Raw genomic sequence first — 24,298 nt, 5'->3', positions numbered from 1 at the left:
CCGGCATATCAACCAGACATATCCTTCAGACATATCAACCCGGCATATCAACCCGGCATATCAACCAGACATATCAACCCGACATATCAACCCGACATATCAACCAGGCATATCAACCCGACATATTAACCCGACATATCAACCCGACATATCAACCCGACATATCAACCCGACATATCGACCCAGACGTATCGACCCAGACGTATCGACCCAGACGTATCGACCCAGACGTATCGACCCAGACGTATCGACCCGACGTATCGACCCGACGTATCGACCCGACGTATCAACCCAGACGTATCAACCCAGACGTATCAACCAGGCGTATCAACCAGGCGTATCAACCAGGCGTATCAACCCGGCGTATCAACCCGGCGTATCAACCCGGCGTATCAACCCGACATATCAACCCGGCATATCAACCCAGACATATCAACCCAGACATATCAACCCAGACATATCAACCCAGACATATCAACCCGGCATATCAACCAGACATATCCTTCAGACATATCAACCCGGCATATCAACCCGGCATATCAACCCGGCATATCAACCCGACATATCAACCCGGCATATCAACCCGGCATATCAACCCGGCATATCAACCAGACATATCAACCCGGCATATCAACCCGGCATATCAACCCGACATATTAACCCGACATATCAACCCGACATATCAACCCGACATATCGACCCAGACGTATCGACCCAGACGTATCGACCCAGACGTATCGACCCAGACGTATCGACCCAGACGTATCGACCCAGACGTATGGACCCAGACGTATGGACCCGACGTATCGACCCGACGTATCGACCCGACGTATCGACCCGACGTATCGACCAGACGTATCAACCCAGACGTATCAACCCAGACGTATCAACCAGGCGTATCAACCAGGCGTATCAACCAGGCGTATCAACCCGGCGTATCAACCCGGCGTATCATCCAGACATATCAACAGAAACATATCAACCCGGCATATCAACCCAGACATATCAACCCAGACATATCAACCCAGACATATCAACCCAGACATATCAACCCAGACATATCAACCCAGACATATTATCCAGACATATCAACCAGACGTATCAACCCGACGTATCAACCCGACGTATCACCCAGGCGTATCAACCCGACGTATCAACCCGACGTATCAACCCGACGTATCAACCCGACGTATCAACCCGACGTATCAACCCGACGTATCAACCCGACGTATCAACCCGACGTATCAACCAGACATATCAACCCGACATATCAACCCGGCATATCAACCCGGCATATCATCCAGACATATCAACCCGACATATCAACCCGACATATCATCCAGACATATCAACCCGGCATATCACCCAGGCATATCAACCCGACATATCATCCACCCGACATATCAACCCGACATATCAACCCGACATATCATCCAGACATATCAACCCGACATATCAACCCGACATATCACCCAGGCGTATCAACCAGGCGTATCAACCCGGCGTATCAACCCGGCGTATCAACCCGGCATATCAACCAGACATATCAACCAGACATATCATCCAGACATATCAACCAGGCATATCAACCAGACATATCAACCAGGCATATCAACCAGGCATATCAACCAGGCATATCAACCAGGCATATCAACCAGGCATATCAACCAGACATATCAACCAGACATATCAGAAACATCCTCCACACAAAAGGTGTAGTCTTCCCTGTGGCTCAGTTGGTAGAGCATGGTGTTTGCAAAGCTAGCGTTGTGGGTTCGATTCCCACGGGGGACCAGTACAAAAAAGACAAAATTAAAAAAAAATGTATGAAATGTATGCATTCACTACTGTAAGTCGCTCTGGATAAGAGCATCTGCTAAATGACTAAAAAATGTGATACCCCTGTAACAATCTGTCAAAAACGGTCTTTAATATTGATATGTAACGATACAACGGTCACCAAACACTAATTTCTAGCTTAGTATTGTATTTTTGATGATCGCCTAATGTTTTTTTTTTTTTTCCTTCCTGTATCATCAGAGCTCCTCTCCCTGACTTTGAGGACGACATTCAAAACAAAGTGAGTAAAGCATCTATACCCTTCACAAACCACTCCTCAAAAATCACTAGACTGGTTGTCAATGTCGTGTGTGTAGGTGGGTGGCAGGGAAGTCAGGCGCAGGAGAAATAAACTTCAAATAAGCGGAGTTTGTTTAATAAACAAACTTTCAAACAAACTCCAAAAAATAGAATACATTAAAAATAAAAAATAAATCAACATACCCGACGCACACCTAAATAAACAACACGAACATAATAACACCAAACAATCTCGGGACGAAGACAATGAGGGGAGACAGAGTTAAATACACAACAGGTAATGGATGGGATTGGAACCAGGTGTGAAAAGAAACAAGACAAAACCAATGGATAATGAAAAAAAATGGATCAGTGATAGCTAGAAGACCGGTGACGTCGACCACGGTCTTCATATGAGGAGTGAGAGACGTGGTATTGGGCTGGTTGCCCGACCCTCCTCTGAAATCCTCTGTGTCTGAGAGACGGCCCTCGTCGCAGGCCTCTGGCATAGAACTGGGAGGCTGGTTACAGATGGTAAATTCCCCCCCCCCGGGGGGGCTGCCTAGAGACTTCTGTGTCTGTGTTGCTGGTTCATTATTCAGGGAACGACGAAGGACTGAAAGGTCAACAAGGCGATCCACGGTGAGGCTTGTCGAGGGAGCCCATGGGGAGGCTGGAGGCTGTGGGATTCAGACAGTCTGAGATCACCATGGCTGTTGATAGAATAGTTTAACATTTTACATTTTAGTCATTTAGCAGACACTCTTATCCAGAGCGACTTACAGTAGTGAATACATACATTTTTTTTGTTTTTGTACTGGCTCCCCCGTGGGAATCGAACCCACAACCCTGGTGTTGCACACACCATGCTCTACCAACTGAGCCACAGAGGAAGACCATTTATCTGTGTGTCTGAGCTACTAGAGAGAGCATGTTGATGAAACTAGTGGAAGAGTTCTAGATGCCATCAAATCTCATGTCGTTGGCCTCGTTCTATACTCTAGTCACGTCTTAGTAACGGGGATATTGATCAATGACTTAGTAACGAGGATATTGATCAATGTTTTAGTAACGGGGATATTGATCAATCGTGTCGTTGGCCTCATTCTATACTCTGTCATATGTCTTAGTAACGAGGGTATTGATCAATCGTGGTGGTTTTAGACCCATTTAGCCTGGATTTAGCCCCATTTAGCCTGGATTTAGCGCCATTTAGCCTGGATTTAGACCCATTTAGCCTGGATTTAGACCCATTTAGCCTGGATTTAGACCCATTTAGCCTGGATTTAGACCCCTTTAGCCTGGATTTAGACCCCTTTAGCCTGGATTTAGACCCCTTTAGCCTGGATTTAGCCCCATTTAGCCTGGATTTAGACCCATTTAGCCTGGATTTAGCCCCATTTAGCCTGGATTTAGCCCCATTTAGCCTGGATTTAGCCCCATTTAGCCTGGATTTAGCCCCATTTAGCCTGGATTTAGCCCCATTTAGCCTGGATTTAACGGGGCCTGATCGGCACGTTACTATACTTTAAAACTTTAGTTGTAAAGAATATGTTGCCTTTTGTAATACCTTTATCCTTACATTCATACCAGCACATAAACACACACACACACACACACACACACACACACACACTTTCATCATATAGCCTCCCAGGGAGCGAGCTGACTGCCATCTGTTTGTGATGTGATTGTCCTGGAGCGACAGAGAGGGGTGTTGCAGTGAGGCCTCCATCCTGTTGTGTCTTCAAAGCAGAAGGAGAGGAGGGAGAGAGAGGGAGGGAGAGACCCCCCTCACACACACACTTCTCATCACAGGACCCCCCTCACACACACTCCTCCCTCCCACTATATCCCCTTGCTCCCCCCCATCACAGCCCTCCCTCACTCTCTCGTCATTTCCCCGTCTCCCATCTACGTACCCCCCAACCCCCTGCTGAGCCGCCGCCCGTCCCCTGTCTCATCTGCAGTCATATGATTGTCACCTTGTGCCCTTTCAATTAGACGCTCAATTTCATCCCCAGGTCCCAAGGGGCTACTACCACACAACCCCTCCTTCCTCCTCCTCCTCCTCCTCCTCCTCTCCCCATACTCCTTCCTCCTCCTCCTCCTCTCCACATACTCCTTCCTTCTCCTCCTCCTCCTCCTCTCCCCATACTCCTTCCTCCTCCTCCTCCTCTCCCCATACTCCTTCCTTCTCCTCCTCCTCCTCCTCCCAAACTCCTTCCTCCTCCTCCTCCTCTCCCCATACTCCTCCTCCTCCTCTCCCCATACCCCTCCCTCGTCCTCCCTCCTCCTCTCCCCATACTCCTCCTTCCTCCTCTTCTCTCCCCATACACCTTCCTCCTCCTCACTCCATAATCCTCCTCCTCTCCCCATACCCCTCCCTCGTCCTCTCCCCATACACCTTCCTCCTCCTCCTCCTCTCCCCATACTCCTTCCTCCTCCTCCTCCTCTCCCCATACTCCTTCCTCCTCCTCCTCCTCCTCCTCCTCCTCCCAAACCCCGCCTATAACCACAACGCCCTAGATTGGAATCTGAATACCCCCTCTTCCTCCCAGCCTCTATTCAGCTCTTTATACACACCCTGACCCAGACTGCTGGACACACCCCCTGACCCTGACTGATGGACCGGAGCACGCTGCAGAGAGGAGGAACAAAACACCTGTACAACCAGCTAGGACACGCCCTGACCCAGACTGCTGGACACGCCCTGACCCAGACTGCTGGACACGCCCTGACCCAGACTGCTGGACACGCCCTGACCCAGACTGCTGGACACGCCCTGACCCAGACTGCTGGACACGCCCTGACCCAGACTGCTGGACACGCCCTGACCCAGACTGCTGGACACACGCCCTGACCCAGACTGATGGACACGCCCTGACCCAGACTGCTGGACACACCCCCTGACCCAGACTGCTGGACACGCCCTGACCCAGACTGATGGACACGCCCTGACCCAGACTGCTGGACACACCCCCTGACCCAGACTGCTGGACACGCCCTGACCCAGACTGCTGGACACGCCCTGACCCAGACTGCTGGACACGCCCTGACCCAGACTGATGGACACGCCCTGACCCAGACTGCTGGACACGCCCTGACCCAGACTGCTGGACACGCCCTGACCCAGACTGCTGGACACGCCCTGACCCAGACTGCTGGACACGCCCTGACCCAGACTGATGGACACGCCCTGACCCAGACTGATGGACACGCCCTGACCCAGACTGCTGGACACGCCCTGACCCAGACTGCTGGACACGCCCCCTGACCCAGACTGCTGGACACACCCCCTGACCCAGACTGCTGGACACACCCCCTGACCCAGACTGCTGGACACACCCCCTGACCCAGACTGATGGACACACCCCCTGACCCAGACTGATGGACACGCCCCCTGACCCAGACTGCTGGACACGCCCTGACCCAGACTGCTGGACACGCCCTGACACAGACTGCTGGACACGCCCTGACCCAGACTGCAGGACACGCCCTGACCCAGACTGCTGGACACTGCTACAACAATAACAGACACACCACAGTGAGGAGAGGCCAACAACAATGGCCCAGGGTTAGTTGTTTTGCCTCCGCTGCATGGATCAGTCAACAGTCAACAGGTGGATTTAATGCTGCATGGATCAGTCAACAGTCTGCAGGTGGATTTAATGCTGCATGGATCAGTCAACAGCAAACAGGTGGATTTAATGCTGCATGGATCAGTCAACAGTCAACAGGTGGATGTAATGCTGCATGGATCAGTCAACAGTCAACAGGTGGATTTAATGCTGCATGGATCAGTCAACAGTCTGCTGATGGATTTAATGCTGCATGGATCAGTCAACAGTCAGCAGGTGGATTTAATGCTGCATGGATCAGTCAACAGTAAACAGGTGGATTTAATGCTGCATGGATCAGTCAACAGTAAACAGGTGGATTTAATGCTGCATGGATCAGTCAACAGTCAACAGTCTGCAGGTGGATTTAATGCTGCAAACACAGAACAATATAAATCACATTAGAAATGGTGAAGAAAATCTGTGAATCTCTGTATTTTATTCCTGATGGAAAATAAGCTGATATTCAAGAGAATCTTCATGTTCCTATCCTGATTTTCAACGCGCTCGGACTAAACGACCAAATGAATTTAACGCGACTGAATGACAGCTGTCTGTCAGTGTGACTGCTTGCCATGTGAACGGAGGTGTACACGGATAATTACAGTGTGCGTCTGCTCTGCCGTGGGAGCCGTCTCTGTCTCGCTGCTGTTTCCCCCATGGTAAAAAAAGACAGGTTCCCTGGATATCAAGCAGGACGGGGTCTTATGTTCACGCTGGGACTAAGGGGTGGCGGTACAACAGGGAGGATTATGTTACAATGTACCGCAGCCAACCAGCCGGCCAGCCAGTCAGCCAGCCAGCCAACCAGCCGGCCAGCCGGCCAGCCAGCCAGTCAACCAGTCAACCTGCCGGCCAGCCAGCCAGCCAGCCAGTCAACCAGTCGGCCAGCCGGCCGGCCAGCCGGTCAACCGGCCAGCCAGCCAGCCAGCCAGTCAACCAGCCGGCCAGCCAGCCAGCCAGTCAACCAGCCTGCCAGCCAGCCAGTCAACCAACCAGCCAGCCAGCCAACCAGCCAACCAGCCAGCCAGCCGGCCAACCAGCCAGCCAGCCAGCCAACCAACCGGCCAACCAGCCAGCCAGCCTGCCAGCCTGCCAGCCTGTCAACCAGCCAGCCAGCCTGCCAACCAACCAGCCAGCCAGCCAACCAACCAGCCAGCCAGCCAGCCTGCCAGCCAGCCAGTCCACTGTCATGTCCTCTGAACAACCTTCTAACAACCAAATCTCACACCTAAAGAGATTAAAGGAAACCTGGAGAAATTAGGAGTATTAATTATGCAGACATTGAGCCTTGTGACTAATTGGTAAAAACACGTGGTTCTGCAGTAGCTGGGATGGTTGGCTCATCTTGATTGGTGCAGTGAGACCAGAAACGATGACATACTTGTTGTCCTGCCAGGCCCATAGCAATGCATTAGATCTGCTGCACTCTGAAAGCAGATACTGGAACTCTAGAGACATCTAGTGGCGGTGAATTGGATTACACTTAATAACCATGATGCAGGAAACCCATGCATCACATTTGTACATGTTAGTCATTTAGCAGACGCTCTAATCCATAGCGATTTACAATTAGTGCGTTCATTTTAAGACATCTAGGTGAGAAAACAACATGTCACAATCGTATCAAGTACATTTTCCCTCAACAAAGTATTTACCAGGAAGGTTAGTGCCAGAGGGAAAAGAGAAGATGTGTTATTTGTTTTGGTGCCTGTATTAGGACCTGCTCCACTTCCTGTTCTCTACAGATGTCGTAGAGCATTAGGACCTGCGCCGCTTCCTGTTCTCTACAGATGTCGTAGAGCATTAGGACCTGAGCCACTTCCTGTTCTCTACAGATGTCGTAGAGCATTAGGACCTGCTCCACTTCCTGTTCTCTACAGATGTCGTAGAGCATTAGAACCTGCGCCGCTTCCTGTTCTCTACAGATGTCGTAGAGTATTAGGACCTGCGCCGCTTCCTGTTCTCTACAGATGTCGTAGAGCATTAGGACCTGCTCCACTTCCTGTTCTCTACAGATGTCATAGAGCATTAGGACCTGCGCCACTTCCTGTTCTCTACAGATGTCGTTGAGCATTAGGACCTGCGCCACTTCCTGTTCTCTACAGATGTCGTTGAGCATTAGGACCTGCGCCACTTCCTGTTCTCTACAGATGTCGTAGAGCATTAGGACCTGCGCCACTTCCTGTTCTCTACAGATGTCGTAGAGCATGAGCCTGCAATAGCGAGGCATTCACTACTGTAAGTCGCTCTGGATAAGAGCGTCTACTAAAATGACTAAAAATGTCAAAAATGTAGAACACATAATCAGATGAAGACAAAGCAGCTGGAGTAGCAGTGTTCTCTGAGGTAATACATGTCTCCGTCAGTGCCAAAAAGTCTAAGGACTGAAGGACAGCATAGGCTGAGATGAACTGAGATGAACCTTATTGACGCAGATCGGCAGTTCCAAATGCTGCCGAGAATACTATGTATTCCACATGGGTTGTGCGCGTAGGGTACACCAAATTAGAAGGGTTGCAGCCAAGGGGGGGAGAGCGTCTGTATAACCTACAGAGAGAGGAGCGAACAGGTATAGAAAACACACACACATAGTTGCCAAAATGAGATAATCTGTAAATAACTAAGATACTCAAGTGAGAGCCTTCCTCTAACAACTCGGCAGAACCGTCTTTGTTTTGGCGACAACACCGCTTCTTGACAATACAGCTGCCACTGAAAAAACTAGGGCAGCTGAAGAACGAGCACTAAACGCCTATCAGAGGTGAAGAACACACCTCCCAGCACTGATATCGGATTGCCTGGCAGAGGTGAAGAAAACACTCCCAACAATGCAACACGCCCACAAATTAGCAAAACTGTTACACAAATAGGCCTGAAACTAATTCAAGTCCTCAACGACAGTCACAAGTTCTGAGAAATCAGACAGTTCAAACAGCAACAACTTAACTAGGCTGCTAGGTAAAAGATAGCACTTATATTAAATTGCCCTAGCAATACAATACCAACAGTGACTTGTTGAATCCAAAAATATACTTTCTGCTCTTGTAAGAGTTGACCCCCTTTCCAAACTATAGATGACAAGTGGGGATTACGTTTGGATCCAAATGAAAATATATTGGTCGTACACAATTTAGCAAATATAGCGGGTGCAGTGAGATGCTTATGTAATTAACGAAGCTAACTGGCTCCTAACAATGTAACTAGCTCCTAACAATGTAACTAGCTCCTAACAATGTAACTAGCTAACAATGTAACTAGCTAACAATGTAACTAGCTAACAATGTAACTAGCTAAAAATGCAACTAGCTAACAATGCAACTAGCTAACAATGTAACTAGCTAACAATGTAACTAGCTAACAATGTAACTAGCTAACAATGCAACTAGCTAACAATGCAACTAGCTAACAATGCAACTAGCTAACAATGCAACTAGCTAACAATGTAACAAGCTAACAATGTAACTAGCTAACAATGCAACTCGCTCCTAACAATGTAACTCGCTCCTAACAATGTAACTCGCTAAGCTAACTAGCTCCTAACAATGTAACTAGCTCCTAACAATGTAACTAGCTCCTAACAATGCAACTTGCTAAGCTAACTAGCTCCTAACAATGCAACTTGCTAAGCTAACTAGCTCCTAACAATGTAACTAGCTAAGCTAACTAGCTCCTAACAATGTAACTAGCTCCTAACAATGTAACTAGCTCCTAACAATGTAACTAGCTCCTAACAATGTAACTAGCTCCTAACAATGCAACTTGCTAAGCTAACTAGCTCCTAACAATGTAACTAGCTCCTAACAATGTAACTAGCTCCTAACAATGTAACTAGCTCCTAACAATGTAACTAGCTCCTAACAATGTAACTAGCTCCTAACAATGTAACTAGCTCCTAACAATGTAACTAGCTCCTAACAATGTAACTAGCGCCTAACAATGTAACTAGCGCCTAACAATGTAACTAGCTAAGCTAACTAGCTAAGCTAACTAGCTCCTAACAATGTAACTAGCTCCTAACAATGTAACTAGCGCCTAACAATGTAACTAGCTAAGCTAACTAGCTAAGCTAACTAGCTCCTAACAATGTAACTAGCTCCTAACAATGTAACTAGCGCCTAACAATGTAACTAGCTAAGCTAACTAGCTAAGCTAACTAGCTCCTAACAATGCAGTAAAATGTCAAACAGGTATGCAAATAATAAAGTATGATGGTTTAGTATTTAGTTTAAAAGCTCTGATGAAGGCCAATAGAACAACAAACACTTTTCAATGAGAAAATAGAAATCCACTTAGGGTAAAACAATTACAAAGTACTTCTGTTATCATGTAGCATCTGTCTGATGTAGCCTACGATGCAATACTCGTAATCATTTTAAGGAGAAAAAAAAACTACTTGGCCTACATTTGAACACAGTTCCCGCTCAGCCCAGTTAAAACTGTTCGCTGCTCTGGCACCCCAATGGAGGAACAAGCTCCCTCACGACGCCAGGACAGCGGAGTCAATCACCACCTTCCGGAGACACCTGAAACCCCACCTCTTTAAGGAATACCTGGGATAGGATAAAGTAATCCTTCTAACCCCCCCCCCCCCCCAAAAAAAAAAGATATAGATGTACTATTGTAAAGTGGTTGTTCCACTGGATATCATAAGGTGAATGCACCAATTTGTAAGTCGCTCTGGATAAGAGCGTCTGCTAAATGACGTAAATGGAAACACAACCGAAGAAGTTTTCGCTATTCGCCATCTTCCCAATTAAGTAGCCTAGTTTTGTTGTTTGGCTACTTGAAGAGCACTAGGGCCTATCACTCACAGCCCACCTCTTCCAATGCATTGTGGGAAAGTGTGAATCGAATTCTACTAGATGAAAAGCTGAGATGACTAAAACCACCCTAGCATTTAAAATATACTAGAATTGAGAAAATTCACATAATACTACAGTGAGACTGCGTCACGCTGGATTGCGTTGTTTCTCACTAGCCATTTGATTTAGGTAGCGCATCACCATGTCTAATTAACAGCTGATTTTCAGCTGTCGTCAAAGCCAAAATTAGTATGACATCCGGGCATTTAAAGTAGACTCGATTTTTTTGAAAATGTACAGTAGTAGAAATATTAGAATGAGCCGAGAATACAGTATATATATATATATATATACACACTGGTGAAAAATATACGCGACATGTAACAATTTCTAAGATTTTACTGAGTTACAGTTCATATAAGGAAATCAGTAAAATTGAAATAAATTCATTAGGCCCTAATCTATGGATTTCACATGACTGGGAATACAGATATTCATCTGTTGGTCACAGATACCTTTAAAAAAAAAGGTAGGGGTGTGGATCAGAAAACCAGTCAGTATCTGTTGTCTCCACCATTTTCCTCATGCAGCGCGACACATCTCCTTCACATAGAGTTGATCAGGCTGTTGATTGTGGCCTCCGGAATGTTGTCCCCAACTCGTTTTCACAGGCTGTGCGAAGTAGCTGGATATTGGCGATCCAGAGCATCCCAAACATGCTCAACGGGTGACATGTCTTTGTTGAGAACTGGGAAATGTTCAGCTTCCAGGAATTGTGTACAGATCCTCGCGACATGTGGCCGTGCATTATTATGCTGAAACATGAGGGGATGGCGTCAGATGAATGGCAGGACAACGGGGCCTCAGGACCTTGTAACAGTATCTCTGTGCATTCAAATTACCATTAAATGCAATTGTGTTCTTTGTCCGTAGCTTATGCCTGTCCATACCATAACCCCACCGCCACCATGGGACACTATTCACAACATTGACATCGGCAAACCGCTCGCCCACACGACGCCATACTGTACATATGGCCTGCGGTTGTGAGGTCGGTTGGACGTACTGCCAAATCCTCTAAAACAACGTCGGAAGCGACTTATTGTAGAGAAATTAACATGAAATTATCTGGCAACAGCTCTGGTGGACATTCCTGCAGTCAGCATGCCAATTGCACTGCTCCCTCAAAACTTGAGACATCTGTGGCCATTGTGTTGTTGTGACAAAAACTGCACATTGTAGAGTGGCCTTTTATTGTCCCCCAGCACAAGGTGCACCTGTGTAATGATCATGCTGTTTTATTTCAGCTCAAGAAACATGAGAACAACACTTTACACGTTGTATTTATATATATATTGTTCACTATATATGGAGGACCAGAATATGGCGAAGACCCTTGCTGACATCACAGTATCTTAAAGTTATGATGAGTTGGTGTTATCCCTGCTACTACACATCTGTCCCCCCTTCCTGTTTTTCTATCCCCACACCTCTCTGTTACTACCGGTCTGTCTGTCCTACCTTTCTCTGTCCCCTAGGAAGTGGAGACGTACAGGACGGCGATGAGTAAGATGGCGGAGGACATCATAGCCCTGAGGACACAGGTGGTAACCTTGGGGACGGACAACAGCCAACTCCGCAGTGACCTCACTCTGCACCAGGGCCTAGGGCGTCACCTACTGGACGACGTTGATGTAGACGTCATGACCAAGGCAGAGATCGCTGACCGGATAGGTACACCCTTTTACATAATAATACCATGTAAAACACACACGAGCATCACACTATCATGCCGACCCCTACTTCCCTCTGCACTTGGATTTAGTCTTTCCACATTGTTCAGTCCAGCAACTCTGTCACGGTTGAAGTGGACCAAAACGCAGCGTGATTATCGTTCCACATATTTTATTGAAATGTGAAACTATGCAATACATACACATAAACTAAAGAAAAAAAAAGAAAAAAAACAAACCGTGACGCAGCCGTGCAACATACACTAACTCAAAAACAATCTCCCACAAAACCCAGGTGGGAAAAAAAACACCTACTTAAGTATGATCTCCAATTAGAGACAACGATGACCAGCTGCCTCTAATTGGAGATCATCCCAAACAAAACCCAACATAGAAATACAAAACTAGAACCTGACAACATAGAAAAACTAAATTAGAAAACCCCCCTGTCACGCCCTGACCTACTCTACCATAGAAAACAACAACTTACTATGGTCAGGACGTGACAAACTGGTCCCAATGTAGAGGAAATGGCCCCATTGAATTATTTATGTGAGTGCCAAGAAAGTTTCCTTTCCAGCTAACAGTCTCAATAACTTCTGGTTGTTATGGCAACAGACAGGTTTATTTCTTGAGAAGTTGTAAAGTTGAATTTGTCTTGAAGTTGTGAGGTTAACTGATCCTCTGTGGGTCTGTCTGTTATTGCTAAATCCTCATTACCCTGTCAGGGCTCTGATAAGCTCACTGAGGCCATGGGCGTGCACTCACACACACTCAAACACTCACACACACACTCACACACACACACACACACACACACACGCATACACACACACACTCACACACACTCACACACACACATACACACTCACTCGCACTCGCACTCGCACACACACACACACTCACACACACACCCGCATACACACACACACTCACACACACTCACACACACACATACACACTCACTCGCACTCGCACACACACACACACTCACACACTCACACACACACTCACACACACACACGCACACTCACACACACTCACACACACACATACACACACATACACACACACACACACACACACACACACACACACACACTCACGCACACACTCACACACACACACACACACACACACTCACACACACACACGCACGTCTAGGCCTGGGTCTTGATAAGGGAAGGCCAGCCGCTGTGCTTATCATCTGAAGGACAGTCTGTAACCCTCACTAAAGGACGACTGACTGGAAGGCCTTACACACACACACACACACACACACACACACACACACACACACACACACACACACACACACACACACACACACACACACACACACACGCTTCACTGTGGGATGCTTCAAAAGACCGTCTGAAACCATCAAAGCACGAACACCAGTTCTATTCCCTTCCTAATAAGGCTATGTCCCAAATGGCACTCTATCCCCTATATAGTGCACTACATTAGACCAGAGCCCTATGGCACCCTATTCCCTATATAGTGCACTACATTAGACCAGAGCCCTATGGCACCCTATTCCCTATATAGTGCACTACATTTGTGCCCATACATAGGGAAGTAGTTTGTGTAGCAGTCAGCCACTTGTTCAATCAGTGAGCTTAGATAAATAAGGATTTATTCAGTATTTTTTTGTAAATGTGCTTCTCAGTCTTGACATTTGAGTTGAAATCTGTCCCGGCTATAAGGAAGCCTTTTGAAATGGATAGTGCTGCTTTAGATCAAACAGCAGCTTTGGAGAAGTCCTGTTGTTCTCCTCTGACAGGGAATCCTTTTGAATGTTAAAGTGGAACTGACAGCGTTTTTAACTGCTATTGCAGATATGAAACAAGCAGCTTCAATCGTAATATCTATAGCCGCAGAATGACGAGCAGGATACAATTCCCCATCATTTATTAGTTCACTGTGAGATCTACTACACCTGTTGTATTCAGCATTTCACTGTAAGGTCTACTACACCTGTTGTATTCAGCATTTCACTGTGAGGTCTACTACACCTGTTGTATTCAGCATTTCACTGTAAGGTCTACTACACCTGTTGTATTCAGCATTTCACTGTAAGGTCTACTACACCTGTTGTATTCAGCATTTCACTGTGAGGTCTACTACACCTGTTGTATTCAGCATTTTACTGTAAGGTCTACTACACCTGTTGTATTCAGCATTTCACTGTAAGGTCTACTACACCTGTTGTATTCAGCATTTCACTGTGAGGTCTACTACACCTGTTGTATTCAGCATTTCACTGTGAGGTCTACACCTGTTGTATTCAGCATTTCAATGTGAGGTCTACTACACCTGTTGTATTCAGCATTTCACTGTAAGGTCTACTACACCTGTTGTATTCAGCATTTCAAAGTGAGGTCTACTACACCTGTTGTATTCAGCATTTCACTGTGAGGTCTACTACACCTGTTGTATTCAGCATTTCACTGTGAGGTCTACTACACCTGTTGTATTCAGCATTTCACTGTGAGGTCTACTACACCTGTTGTAATCAGCATTTCACTGTAAGGTCTACACCTGTTGTATTCGGCGTATGCGACAAAAAACTTAGATTTTATTCAATTTTGACGGCCAAAAAGCTGAAAAAGTTTGAGAGGGTTTATCTAATGTTCCTGCATTAGATTTTAGCTCATATACCTCTGGCTAGCATTAGTTGTTGATCTTGTGGTTGTTGATGTGCATATAGGGAGAGGGAGCCTACCTTTTCATGGTTGTTTGATCAATAGGACTGTGAAGTTCCCGTGGTTACATATTTACAGAAATCCATTCAGGTGTATTTTCTGTCTTTTGGTGTTCTTATGATCGAAAGTCACGCTATTTTTATTTTGGGGTTTATTATGGATCCCCATTAGTTCCTGCCAAGGCAGCAGCTACTCTTCCTGGGGTTTATTATGGATCCCCATTAGTTCCTGCCAAGGCAGCAGCTACTCATCCTGGGGTTTATAATGGATCCCTGTTAGTTCCTGCCAAGGCAGCAGCTACTCTTCCTGGGGTTTATTATGGATCCCCATTAGTTCCTGCCAAGGCAGCAGCTACTCTTCCTGGGGTTTATTATGGATCCCCGTTAGATCCTGCCAAGGCAGCAGCTACTCATCCTGGGGTTTATAATGGATCCCTGTTAGTTCCTGCCAAGGCAGCAGCTACTCTTCCTGGGGTTTATTATGGATCCCCATTAGTTCCTGCCAAGGCAGCAGCTACTCTTCCTGGGGTTTTATTATGGATCCCCATTAGTTCCTGCCAAGGCAGCAGCTACTCATCCTGGGGTTTATAATGGATCCCTGTTAGTTCCTGCCAAGGCAGCAGCTACTCTTCCTGGGGTTTATTATGGATCCCCATTAGTTCCTGCCAAAACAGCAGATACTCTTTCTGGGGACCCGCAAAATTAAGGCAGCTTATACAGTTTTAAAACATTACAATACATTCACAGATTTCACAACATACTGTGTACCCTCAGACCCCTACTCCACCACTACCACATATCTACAGTACTAAATCCATGTGTATGTACTGTGCGTGTGTGTGTGTGTGTGTATGTGTGTGTGTGTGTGTGTGTGTGTGTGTGTGTGTGTGTGTGTGTGTGTGTGTGTGTGTGTGTGTGTGTGTGTGTCTGTGTCTGTGTCTGTGTCTGTGTCTGTGTGTGTGTGTGTGTGTGTGTGTGTGTATATATATATGTGTGTGTGTGTGTGTGTGTGTGTGTGTGTGTGTGTGTGTGTGTGTGTGTGTGTGTGTGTGTGTGTGTGTGTGTGTGTGTGTGTGTGTTGCTTCACAGTCCCTGCTGTTCCATGAATCTGTATTTTTATCTGTTTTTTAAATCTGATTCTCCTGCTGCATCAGTTACCTGATGTGGAATAGAGTTCCATGTAGTCATGGCTCTATGTAATACTGTGTGCCTCCCATAGTCTGTTCTGGACTTGGGGACTGTGAATCAAATCAAATCAAATGTATTTATATAGCCCTTCTTACATCAGCTGATGTCTCAAAGTGCTGTACAGAAACCCAGCCTAAAACGCCAAACAGCAAGCAATGCAGGTGTAGAAGCACGGTGGCTGGGAAAAACTCCCTAGAAAGGCCAAAACCTAGGAAGAAACCTAGAGAGGAACCAGGCTATGAGGGGGTGGCTAGGAAAAACTCCCTAGAAAGGCCAGAACCTAGGAAGAAACCTAGAGAGGAACCAGGCTATGAGGGGTGGCCAGTCCTCTTCTGGCTGTGCCGGGTGGAGATTATAACAGAACATGGCCAAGATGTTCAAATGTTCATAAATGACCAGCATGGTCAAATAATAATAATCCCAGTAGTTGTCGAGGGTGCAACAGGTCAACACCTCAAGAGTAAATGTCAGTTGGCTTTTCATAGCCGATCTTTGAGAGTATCTCTACCGCTCCTGCTGTCTCTAGAGAGTTGAAAACAGCAGGTCTGGGACAGGTAGCACGTCCGGTGAACAGGTCAGGGTTCCAGCAGGTCTGGGACAGCAGGTCTGGGACAGGTAGCACGTCCGGTGAACAGGTCAGGGTTCCATAGCCGCAGGCAGAATAGTTGAAACTGGAGCAGCAGCACGGCCAGGTGGACTGGGGACAGCAAGGAGTCATCATGCCAGGTAGTCCTGAGGCAAGGTCCTAGGGCTCAGGTCCCCCGAGAGAGACAAAGAAAGAAAGAGAGAATTAGAGAGAGCATACAAGAGACCTCTTGTGGAATGTCTTGTGGGGTATGCATGGGTGTCCGAGATGTGTGCCAGTAGTTTAGACTGACAGTTTGGTGCATTCAACATGTCAATACCTCTCATAAGTAAAAGTAGTGAAGTCAATCTCTCCTCCACTTTGAACCAGGAGAGATTGACATTCATATTATTAATGTTAGCTCTCTGTTTTGAGCCCTGTTTTGAGCCAATTGCAATTTTCCTAAGTCCTTTTTTGTGGCACCTGACCACACGGCTGAACAGTAGTCCAGGTGCGACAAAACTAGGGCCTGTAGGACCTGCCTTGTTGATAGTGTTGTTAGGATGGTAGAAACTAGGGCCTGTAGGACCTGCCTTGTTGATAGTGTTGTTAAGAAGGTAGAAACTAGAGCCTGTAGGACCTGCCTTGTTGATAGTGCTGTTAAGAAGGTAGAAACTAGGGCCTGTAGGACCTGCCTTGTTGATAGTGTTGTTAAGAAGGCAGAAACTAGGGCCTGTAGGACCTGCCTTGTTGATTGTGTTGTTAAGAAGGCAGAGCTGCGCTTTATTATAGACGGACTTCTCCCCATCTTAGCTACTGTTGTATCAATATGTTTTGACCATGACAGTTTACAATCTAGTGTTACTCCAAGCAGTTTAGTCTCCACAAATTGCTCAATTTCCAAATTATTTATTACAAGATTTAGTTGAGGTTTAGGGTTTAGTGTGTGTTTTGTTCCAAATGCAATGCTTTTAGTTTTAGAAAAAGAAATATTTAGGGCTAACTTATTCCTTGCCACCCACTCTGAAACTAACTGCAGCTCTTTGAGTGTTGCAGTCAATTCAGTCGCTGTAGTAGCTGACGTGTATATTGTTGAGTCATCCGCATCATAGACACTCTGGCTTTACTCAAAGTCAGCGGCATGTCGTTAGTAAAAATTTTAAAAAGTAAGGGGCCTAAACAGCTACCCTGGGGAATTCCTGATTCTAACTGGATTATATTTGAGAGGATTCCATTAAAGAACACCCTCTGTGTTCTGTTAGACAAGTAACTCTTTATCCACATTATAGCAGGGGGTGTAAAGCCATTATAGCAGGGGGGTGTAAAGCCATAACACATACGTTTTTCCAGCAGCAGACTATGATCAAGAACGTCAAAAGCTGTTAATACTGCCTGTAAACACACAGTCCAGTTCAAAGTCAATGATAGCAGGCCTGTGTGGCAAATGGCTTATTAGCATATAGGCCTACCGTAGCTCTGATTGGCTATGGCACACCGGTCTGCGTATATGTTTTTTTATTCGGTTTTATTTACTGCAGTGTCTATTAATTGTCCAAATGCGTGGCTGCTTTCCCACTCTATATTGCTATGGAATTTTACTGGAATTCTCTGAAATTATGAAAACGTAAAAATGACCACATGTAAATGCTCTCTTGTCAGAAAATATAAATAAAAGTGTTATATTCTTCCTGTAGATGTACATGTTACCACTCTAAAATGCCACAATTCTGGATGTTGTGTTTTGGTGTGTGTAGACAGTTTATGTGTTGACAGATTGTGTTGTATGTGTAGACAGTTTGTGTTGACAGATTGTGTTGTGTGTGTTGACAGATTGTATTGTTTGTGTGTATTGACAGATTGTGTTGTTTGTGTGTGTTGACAGATTGTATTGTGTGTATGTTGACAGATTGTATTGTGTATGTTGACAGATTGTATTGTGTGTGTTGACAGATTGTATTGTGTGTATGTTGACAGATTGTATTGTGTGTATGTTGACAGATTGTATTGTGTGTGTGTTGACAGATTGTGTTGTGTGTGTTGACAGATTGTATTGTGTGTGTTGACAGATTGTGTTGTGTGTGTGTGTGTTGACAGATTGTGTTTTGTGTGTTGACAGATTGTGCTGCGTGTGTGTTGACAGATTGTGTTGTGTGTGTGTGTGTGTGTGTGTGTGTGTGTGTTGACAGATTGTATTGTGTGTGTGTGTGTGTGTGTGTGTGTGTGTGTGTGTGTGTGTGTGTGTGTGTGTGTGTGTGTGTGTGTGTGTGTGTGTGTTGACAGATTGTGTTGTGTGTGTTGACAGATTGTATTGTGTGTGTGTGTGTTGACAGATTGTGTTGTGTGTGTATCTCCAGCCTCTCTGAAGTTTAAACTGGCCAGTGAGAGCAGCAAGGCTTCAGCTCAGAGAGACAAGATACAGCAGCTACAGAATGATCTGATCAGGGTGAGCAGACACTCTGTACTTGTCCAGCTGTAAGAAACCATCATGGCTCTGATGTTGACATCCTCTCCCCCTTTCCAGAAGAATGACAGTGAAAAGGAATTGCTACGTCTACAGAGAGCTCACCAGCAGCAACAGACCGTCCTACAGCGATACCACAGGACTGTCTCCAAGACTGCAGGCCTGGAGGCCACCGTTAAACAGCAGGAGAAGGTACCTAACACTGACCCCTGACCCCTGACCCTACAGCGATACCACAGGACTGTCTCCAAGACTGCAGGCCTGGAGGCCACCGTTAAACAGCAGCAGAAGGTACCTAACACTGACCCCTGACCCTACAGCGATACCACAGGACTGTCTCCAAGACTGCAGGCCTTGGAGGCCACCGTTAAACATCAGGAGAAGGTACCTAACACTGACCCCTGACCCTACAGCGACACCACAGGACTGTCTCCAAGACTGCAGGCCTGAAGGCCACCGTTATGATCGTCACCCTAGATAGCAAGCTAAACATATAGACTTAATGGTTACTAAAATGGGGAGAGGTCTGTCCATGATAAGGCATTGCTCAATTTTTTTTAACCTTTATTTAACTAGGAAAGTCAGTTAAGAACAAATTCTTATTTACAATGACGGTCTAGGAACAGTGGGTTAACTGCCTTGTTTAGGGGCAAAACGACAGATTTTTACCTTGTCAGCTCAGGGATTCGATCTAGCAACCTTTCAGTTACTGGCCCAACGCTCTAACCACTAAGCTACCTGCCTGCCGCCTGCTAGACTACCTGCCGCTACCTGCCGCCTGCTAGGCTACCTGCCGCCTGCCAGGCTACCCGCCGCCTGCCAGGCTACCCGCCGCCTGCCAGGCTACCCGCCGCCTGCTAGGCTAACTGGCTAGGCTACCCGCCGCCTGCTAGGCTAACTGGCTAGGCTACCTGCCGCCTGCTAGGCTACCTGCCGCCTGCCAGGCTACCTGCCGCCTGCCAGGCTCCCTGCCGCCTGCCAGGCTCCCTGCCGCCTGCTAGGCTACCTGCCCTGCCGCCTGCTAGGCTACCTGCCTTGCCGCCTGCTAGGCTACCTGCCGCCTGCTAGGCTACCTGCCGCCTGCCAGGCTACCTGCCGCCTGCTAGGCTAACTGGCTAGGCTACCTGCCGCCTGCTAGGCTACCTGCCGCCTGCTAGACTACCTGCCGCCTGCTAGGCTACCTGCCGCCTGCCAGGCTACCTGCCGCCTGCTAGGCTAACTGGCTAGGCTAACTGCCGCCTGCTAAGCTACCTGCCGCCTGCTAGGCTACCTGCCGCCTGCTAGGCTAACTGCCCTGCCGCCTGCTAGGCTACCTGCCTCCTGCTAGGCTACCTGCCGCCTGCTAGGCTACCTGCCGCCTGCTAGGCTAACTGGCTAGGCTAACTGCCGCCTGCTAGGCTACCTGCCGCCTGCTAGGCTAACTGCCCTGCCGCCTGCTAGGCTAACTGCCCTGCCGCCTGCTAGGCTAACTGCCCTGCCGCCTGCTAGGCTACCTGCCGCCTGCTAGGCTAACTGCCCTGCCGCCTGCTAGGCTACCTGCCGCCTGCTAGGCTAACTGGCGTGACTGCGTGGTCTTTGGTCTTTGTGCTTGGTATTGATGTGTTGTTCTACACAGTTCAGACACTCATCGGTACAAGACAAGACATGGAACCAGAGGTCTTTTCACAGTTCAAACACTCATCAAACACTCATCGGTACAAGACAACACATTCAACCAGAGGTCTTTTCACAGTTCAAACACTCATCGGTACAAGACAACACATTCAACCAGAGGTCTCTTCACAGTTCAGACACTCATCGGTACAAGACAAGACATGGAACCAGAGGTCTTTTCACAGTTCAAACACTCATCGGTATAAGACAACATTCAACCAGTGGTCTCTTCACAGTCCAGACACTCATCGGTACAAGACAAGACATGCAACCAGAGGTCTCTTCACAGTCCAGACACTCATCGGTACAAGACAAGACATGCAACCAGAGGTCTCTTCACAGTCCAGACACTCATCGGTACAAGACAAGACATGCAACCAGTGGTCTCTTCACAGCTCCCAGGTCCAGAACAGAGGCTGAGAAACACACAGTATTAAATTGAGCCATGACTACATGGAACTCTCTGGTAACCCAGGTAACATGACTACATGGAACTCTCTGGTAACCCAGGTAACATGACTACATGGAACTCTCTGCCATCACCCCAGGTGTAACAGTAACTCAAGCTAGCAATAAAACCAGATTCAAAAAGCAGATATAAGGACACCTTACGGCATGACGGGGACAGTGAAGAGACACACAGACGTTTATACGCAGTTTGTATTGTATTTTGCATTGTATTATGTATGTGATAGGTGGATGGGATACGACTGTGAGATGTGGTTGTCTCGCCTAGCTACCTTGAGATGAATGCACTAGCTAATATGAATATATCATAGAAAAATATGATCGAACCATTTATAAAGGGTTGGGTCGGAGGATTGGAAAACGATCTACAGTGATGTCATTAAAGGGTGACGCGTTGGGTCGGAGGATTGGAAAACGCTCTGCAGTGATGTCATTAAAGGGTGACGCGTTGGGTCGGAGGATAGGAAAACGCTCTAAAGTGATGTCATTAAAGGGTGACTCGTCGGGTCGATGTCATTAGTCATATTACACCTAATCTCATTCACAGACACTTCATCCAAAATGGTCTGGTGGAACAACCCATCAAACTTGGCCATAAATTAGGGTTTCAATCCTAATTTTAAGGATATATATATATATATATATATATATATATATATATATATATATATATATATATATACACAGTTCATTCTGAAAGTAATTCAGACCCCTTGACTTTTTCCACATTTTCCATACAAAAATGTATTACATTAAAAAAATATCTTGTCAATCTACACACAATACCCCATAATGAAAAAACGAAAAAACTGGTTTTTAGAAATTTGAGCAAACGTATTAAAAATTAAAAAACTGAAATACCTTAATTACATAAGTATTTAGACCTTTTGATATGAGACTAGAAATTGAGCTCAGGTGCATCCTGTTTCCATTGATCATCCTTGAGATGTTTCTACAACTTGATTGGAGTCCACCTGTGGTAAATTCAATTGATTGGACATGATTTGGAAAGGCATTCACCTGTCTACAGTGGCCATTTGATTAAGTGTTCATTAGTCTTATAGCTTGGGGGTAGAAGCTGTTTAGAAGCCTCTTGGTCCTAGACTTGGCGCTCCGGTACCACTTGCCGTGAGGTAGCAGAGAAAACAGTCTATAACTTGGGTGACTGGAGTCTATGACAATTTTATGGGCTTTCCTCTGACACCGCCTGGTATATAGGTCCTGGATGGCAGGAAGCTTGGCCCCAGTGATGTACTGGGCCGTTCGCACTACCCTCTGTAGAGCCTTATGGTCAGATGCCGAGCAGTTGCCATACCAGGCGGTGATGCAACCGGTCAGGAGACTCTCGATGGTGCAGCTGTAGAACCTTTTGAGGATCTGAGGACCCATGCCAAATCTTTTCAGTCTCCTGAGGGGGAAAAGGTTTTGTCGTGCCCTATTCACGATTGTCTTGATGTGCTTGGACCATGATAGATCGTTGGTGATGTGGACACCAAGGAACTTGAAGCTCTCAACCTGCTCCATTACAGCCCCGTCGATGTTAATGGGGGCCTGTTTGGCCCGCCTTTTCCTGTAGTCAACGATCAGCTCCTTAGTCTTGCTCACATTGAGGGAGAGGTTGTTGGCCTGGCACCACACTGCCAGTTCTCTGACCTCCTCCCTATAGGCTGTCTCATCGTTATCGGTGATCAGGTCTACCACTGTTGTGTCGTCAACAAACTTAATGATAGTGTTGGAGTCGTGTTTGGCCACGCAGTCATGGGTGAACAGGGAGTACAGGAGGGGACTAAGTACACACCCCTGAGGGGCCCCAGTGTTGAGGATCAGCGTGGCAGACGTGTTGTTGCCTACCCTTACCACCTGTGGACGGCCCATCAGGAAGTTCAGGATCCAGTTGCAGAGGGAGGTGTTTAGTCCCAGGGTCCTTAGCTTAGTGATGAGCTTTGAGGGCACTATGGTGTTGAAAGCTGAGTTGTAGTCAATGAACAACATTCTCACATAGGTGTTCTTTTTGTCCATGTGAGAAAGGGCAGTGTGGAGTGCGATTGAGATTGCATCATCTGCGGATCTGTTGGGGCGGTATGCAAATTGGAGTGGGTCTAGGGTGTCCGGGAGGATGCTGTTGATGTGAGCCATGACCAGCCTTTCAAAACACTTCATGGCTACCGACGTGAGTGCCACGGGGCGGTAATCATTTAGGCAGGTTACCTTCTCTTCCTTGGGCACAGGGACTATGGTGGTCTGCTTGAAACATGTAGGTATTACAGACTCGGTCAGGGAGAGGTTGAAAATGTCAGTGAAGACACTTGCCAGTTCGTCCACGGATGCTTTGAGTACACGTCCTGGTAATCCGTCTGGCCCAGCGGCTTTTTGAATGTTGACCTGTTTTAAGGTTTTGTTCACATCGGCTACCAAATAGCGTTATCACACAGTCATCCAGAACAGCTGGTGCTCTCGTGCATGCTTCAGTGTTGCTTGCCTCGAAGCGAGCATAAAAGGCATTTAGCTCGTCTGGTAGGCTCACATCACTAGGAGGCTCGCGGGTGGGTTTCCCTTTGTAGTCTGTAATAGTTTGCAAGCCCTGCCACATCCGACGAGCGTCAGAGCCGGTGTAGTAGGATTCAATCTTAATCCTGTATTGACGCTTTGCTTGTTTGATGGTTCATCTGAGAACTCTCTTGGTAGATAGTGTGGTCTACAACTTATCATAAGGTACTCAAGCGAGCAATACCGCGAAACATCTTTAATATTAGACATCGCGCACCAGCTGTTATTGACAAAAAGACGCACACCCCCACCCCTCGTCTTACCTGAGGTAGCGTCTCTGTTCTGCCGGTGCACGGAAAATCCCTCCAGCTCTATATTGTCCGTATCTTCGTTCAGCCACGTCTCGGTGAAACATAAGATGTTACAGTTTTTAATGTCTCGTTGGTAGGATAATCTTAATCATAGGTCATCAATTTTATTATCCAATGATTGCACGTTAGCAAGAAGAACGTATGGCAGTGGGAGTTTACTC

General features: G+C 46.8%; 1 protein-coding gene across 1 annotated transcript in view; it reads left to right on the top strand.

The window, feature by feature from the left end:
- ccdc33 (coiled-coil domain containing 33) overlaps positions 1 to 24,298 on the top strand; it is a 34,367-nt gene that overhangs the window by 4,840 nt on the left and 5,229 nt on the right. The window contains exons 3-6 of the mRNA XM_029751971.1: positions 2,041 to 2,080; positions 12,043 to 12,238; positions 19,052 to 19,140; positions 19,219 to 19,350. Of these exons, the coding sequence (XP_029607831.1) occupies positions 2,041 to 2,080; positions 12,043 to 12,238; positions 19,052 to 19,140; positions 19,219 to 19,350 (457 nt within the window). The remainder of the gene's footprint in view (positions 1 to 2,040; positions 2,081 to 12,042; positions 12,239 to 19,051; positions 19,141 to 19,218; positions 19,351 to 24,298) is intronic.

The sequence above is a fragment of the Salmo trutta genome, chromosome 4 (assembly GCF_901001165.1).
Source record: "Salmo trutta chromosome 4, fSalTru1.1, whole genome shotgun sequence".
Classification (NCBI taxonomy): Eukaryota; Metazoa; Chordata; class Actinopteri; order Salmoniformes; family Salmonidae; genus Salmo; species Salmo trutta.
This window is presented reverse-complemented; position numbering and strand designations above follow the sequence as displayed.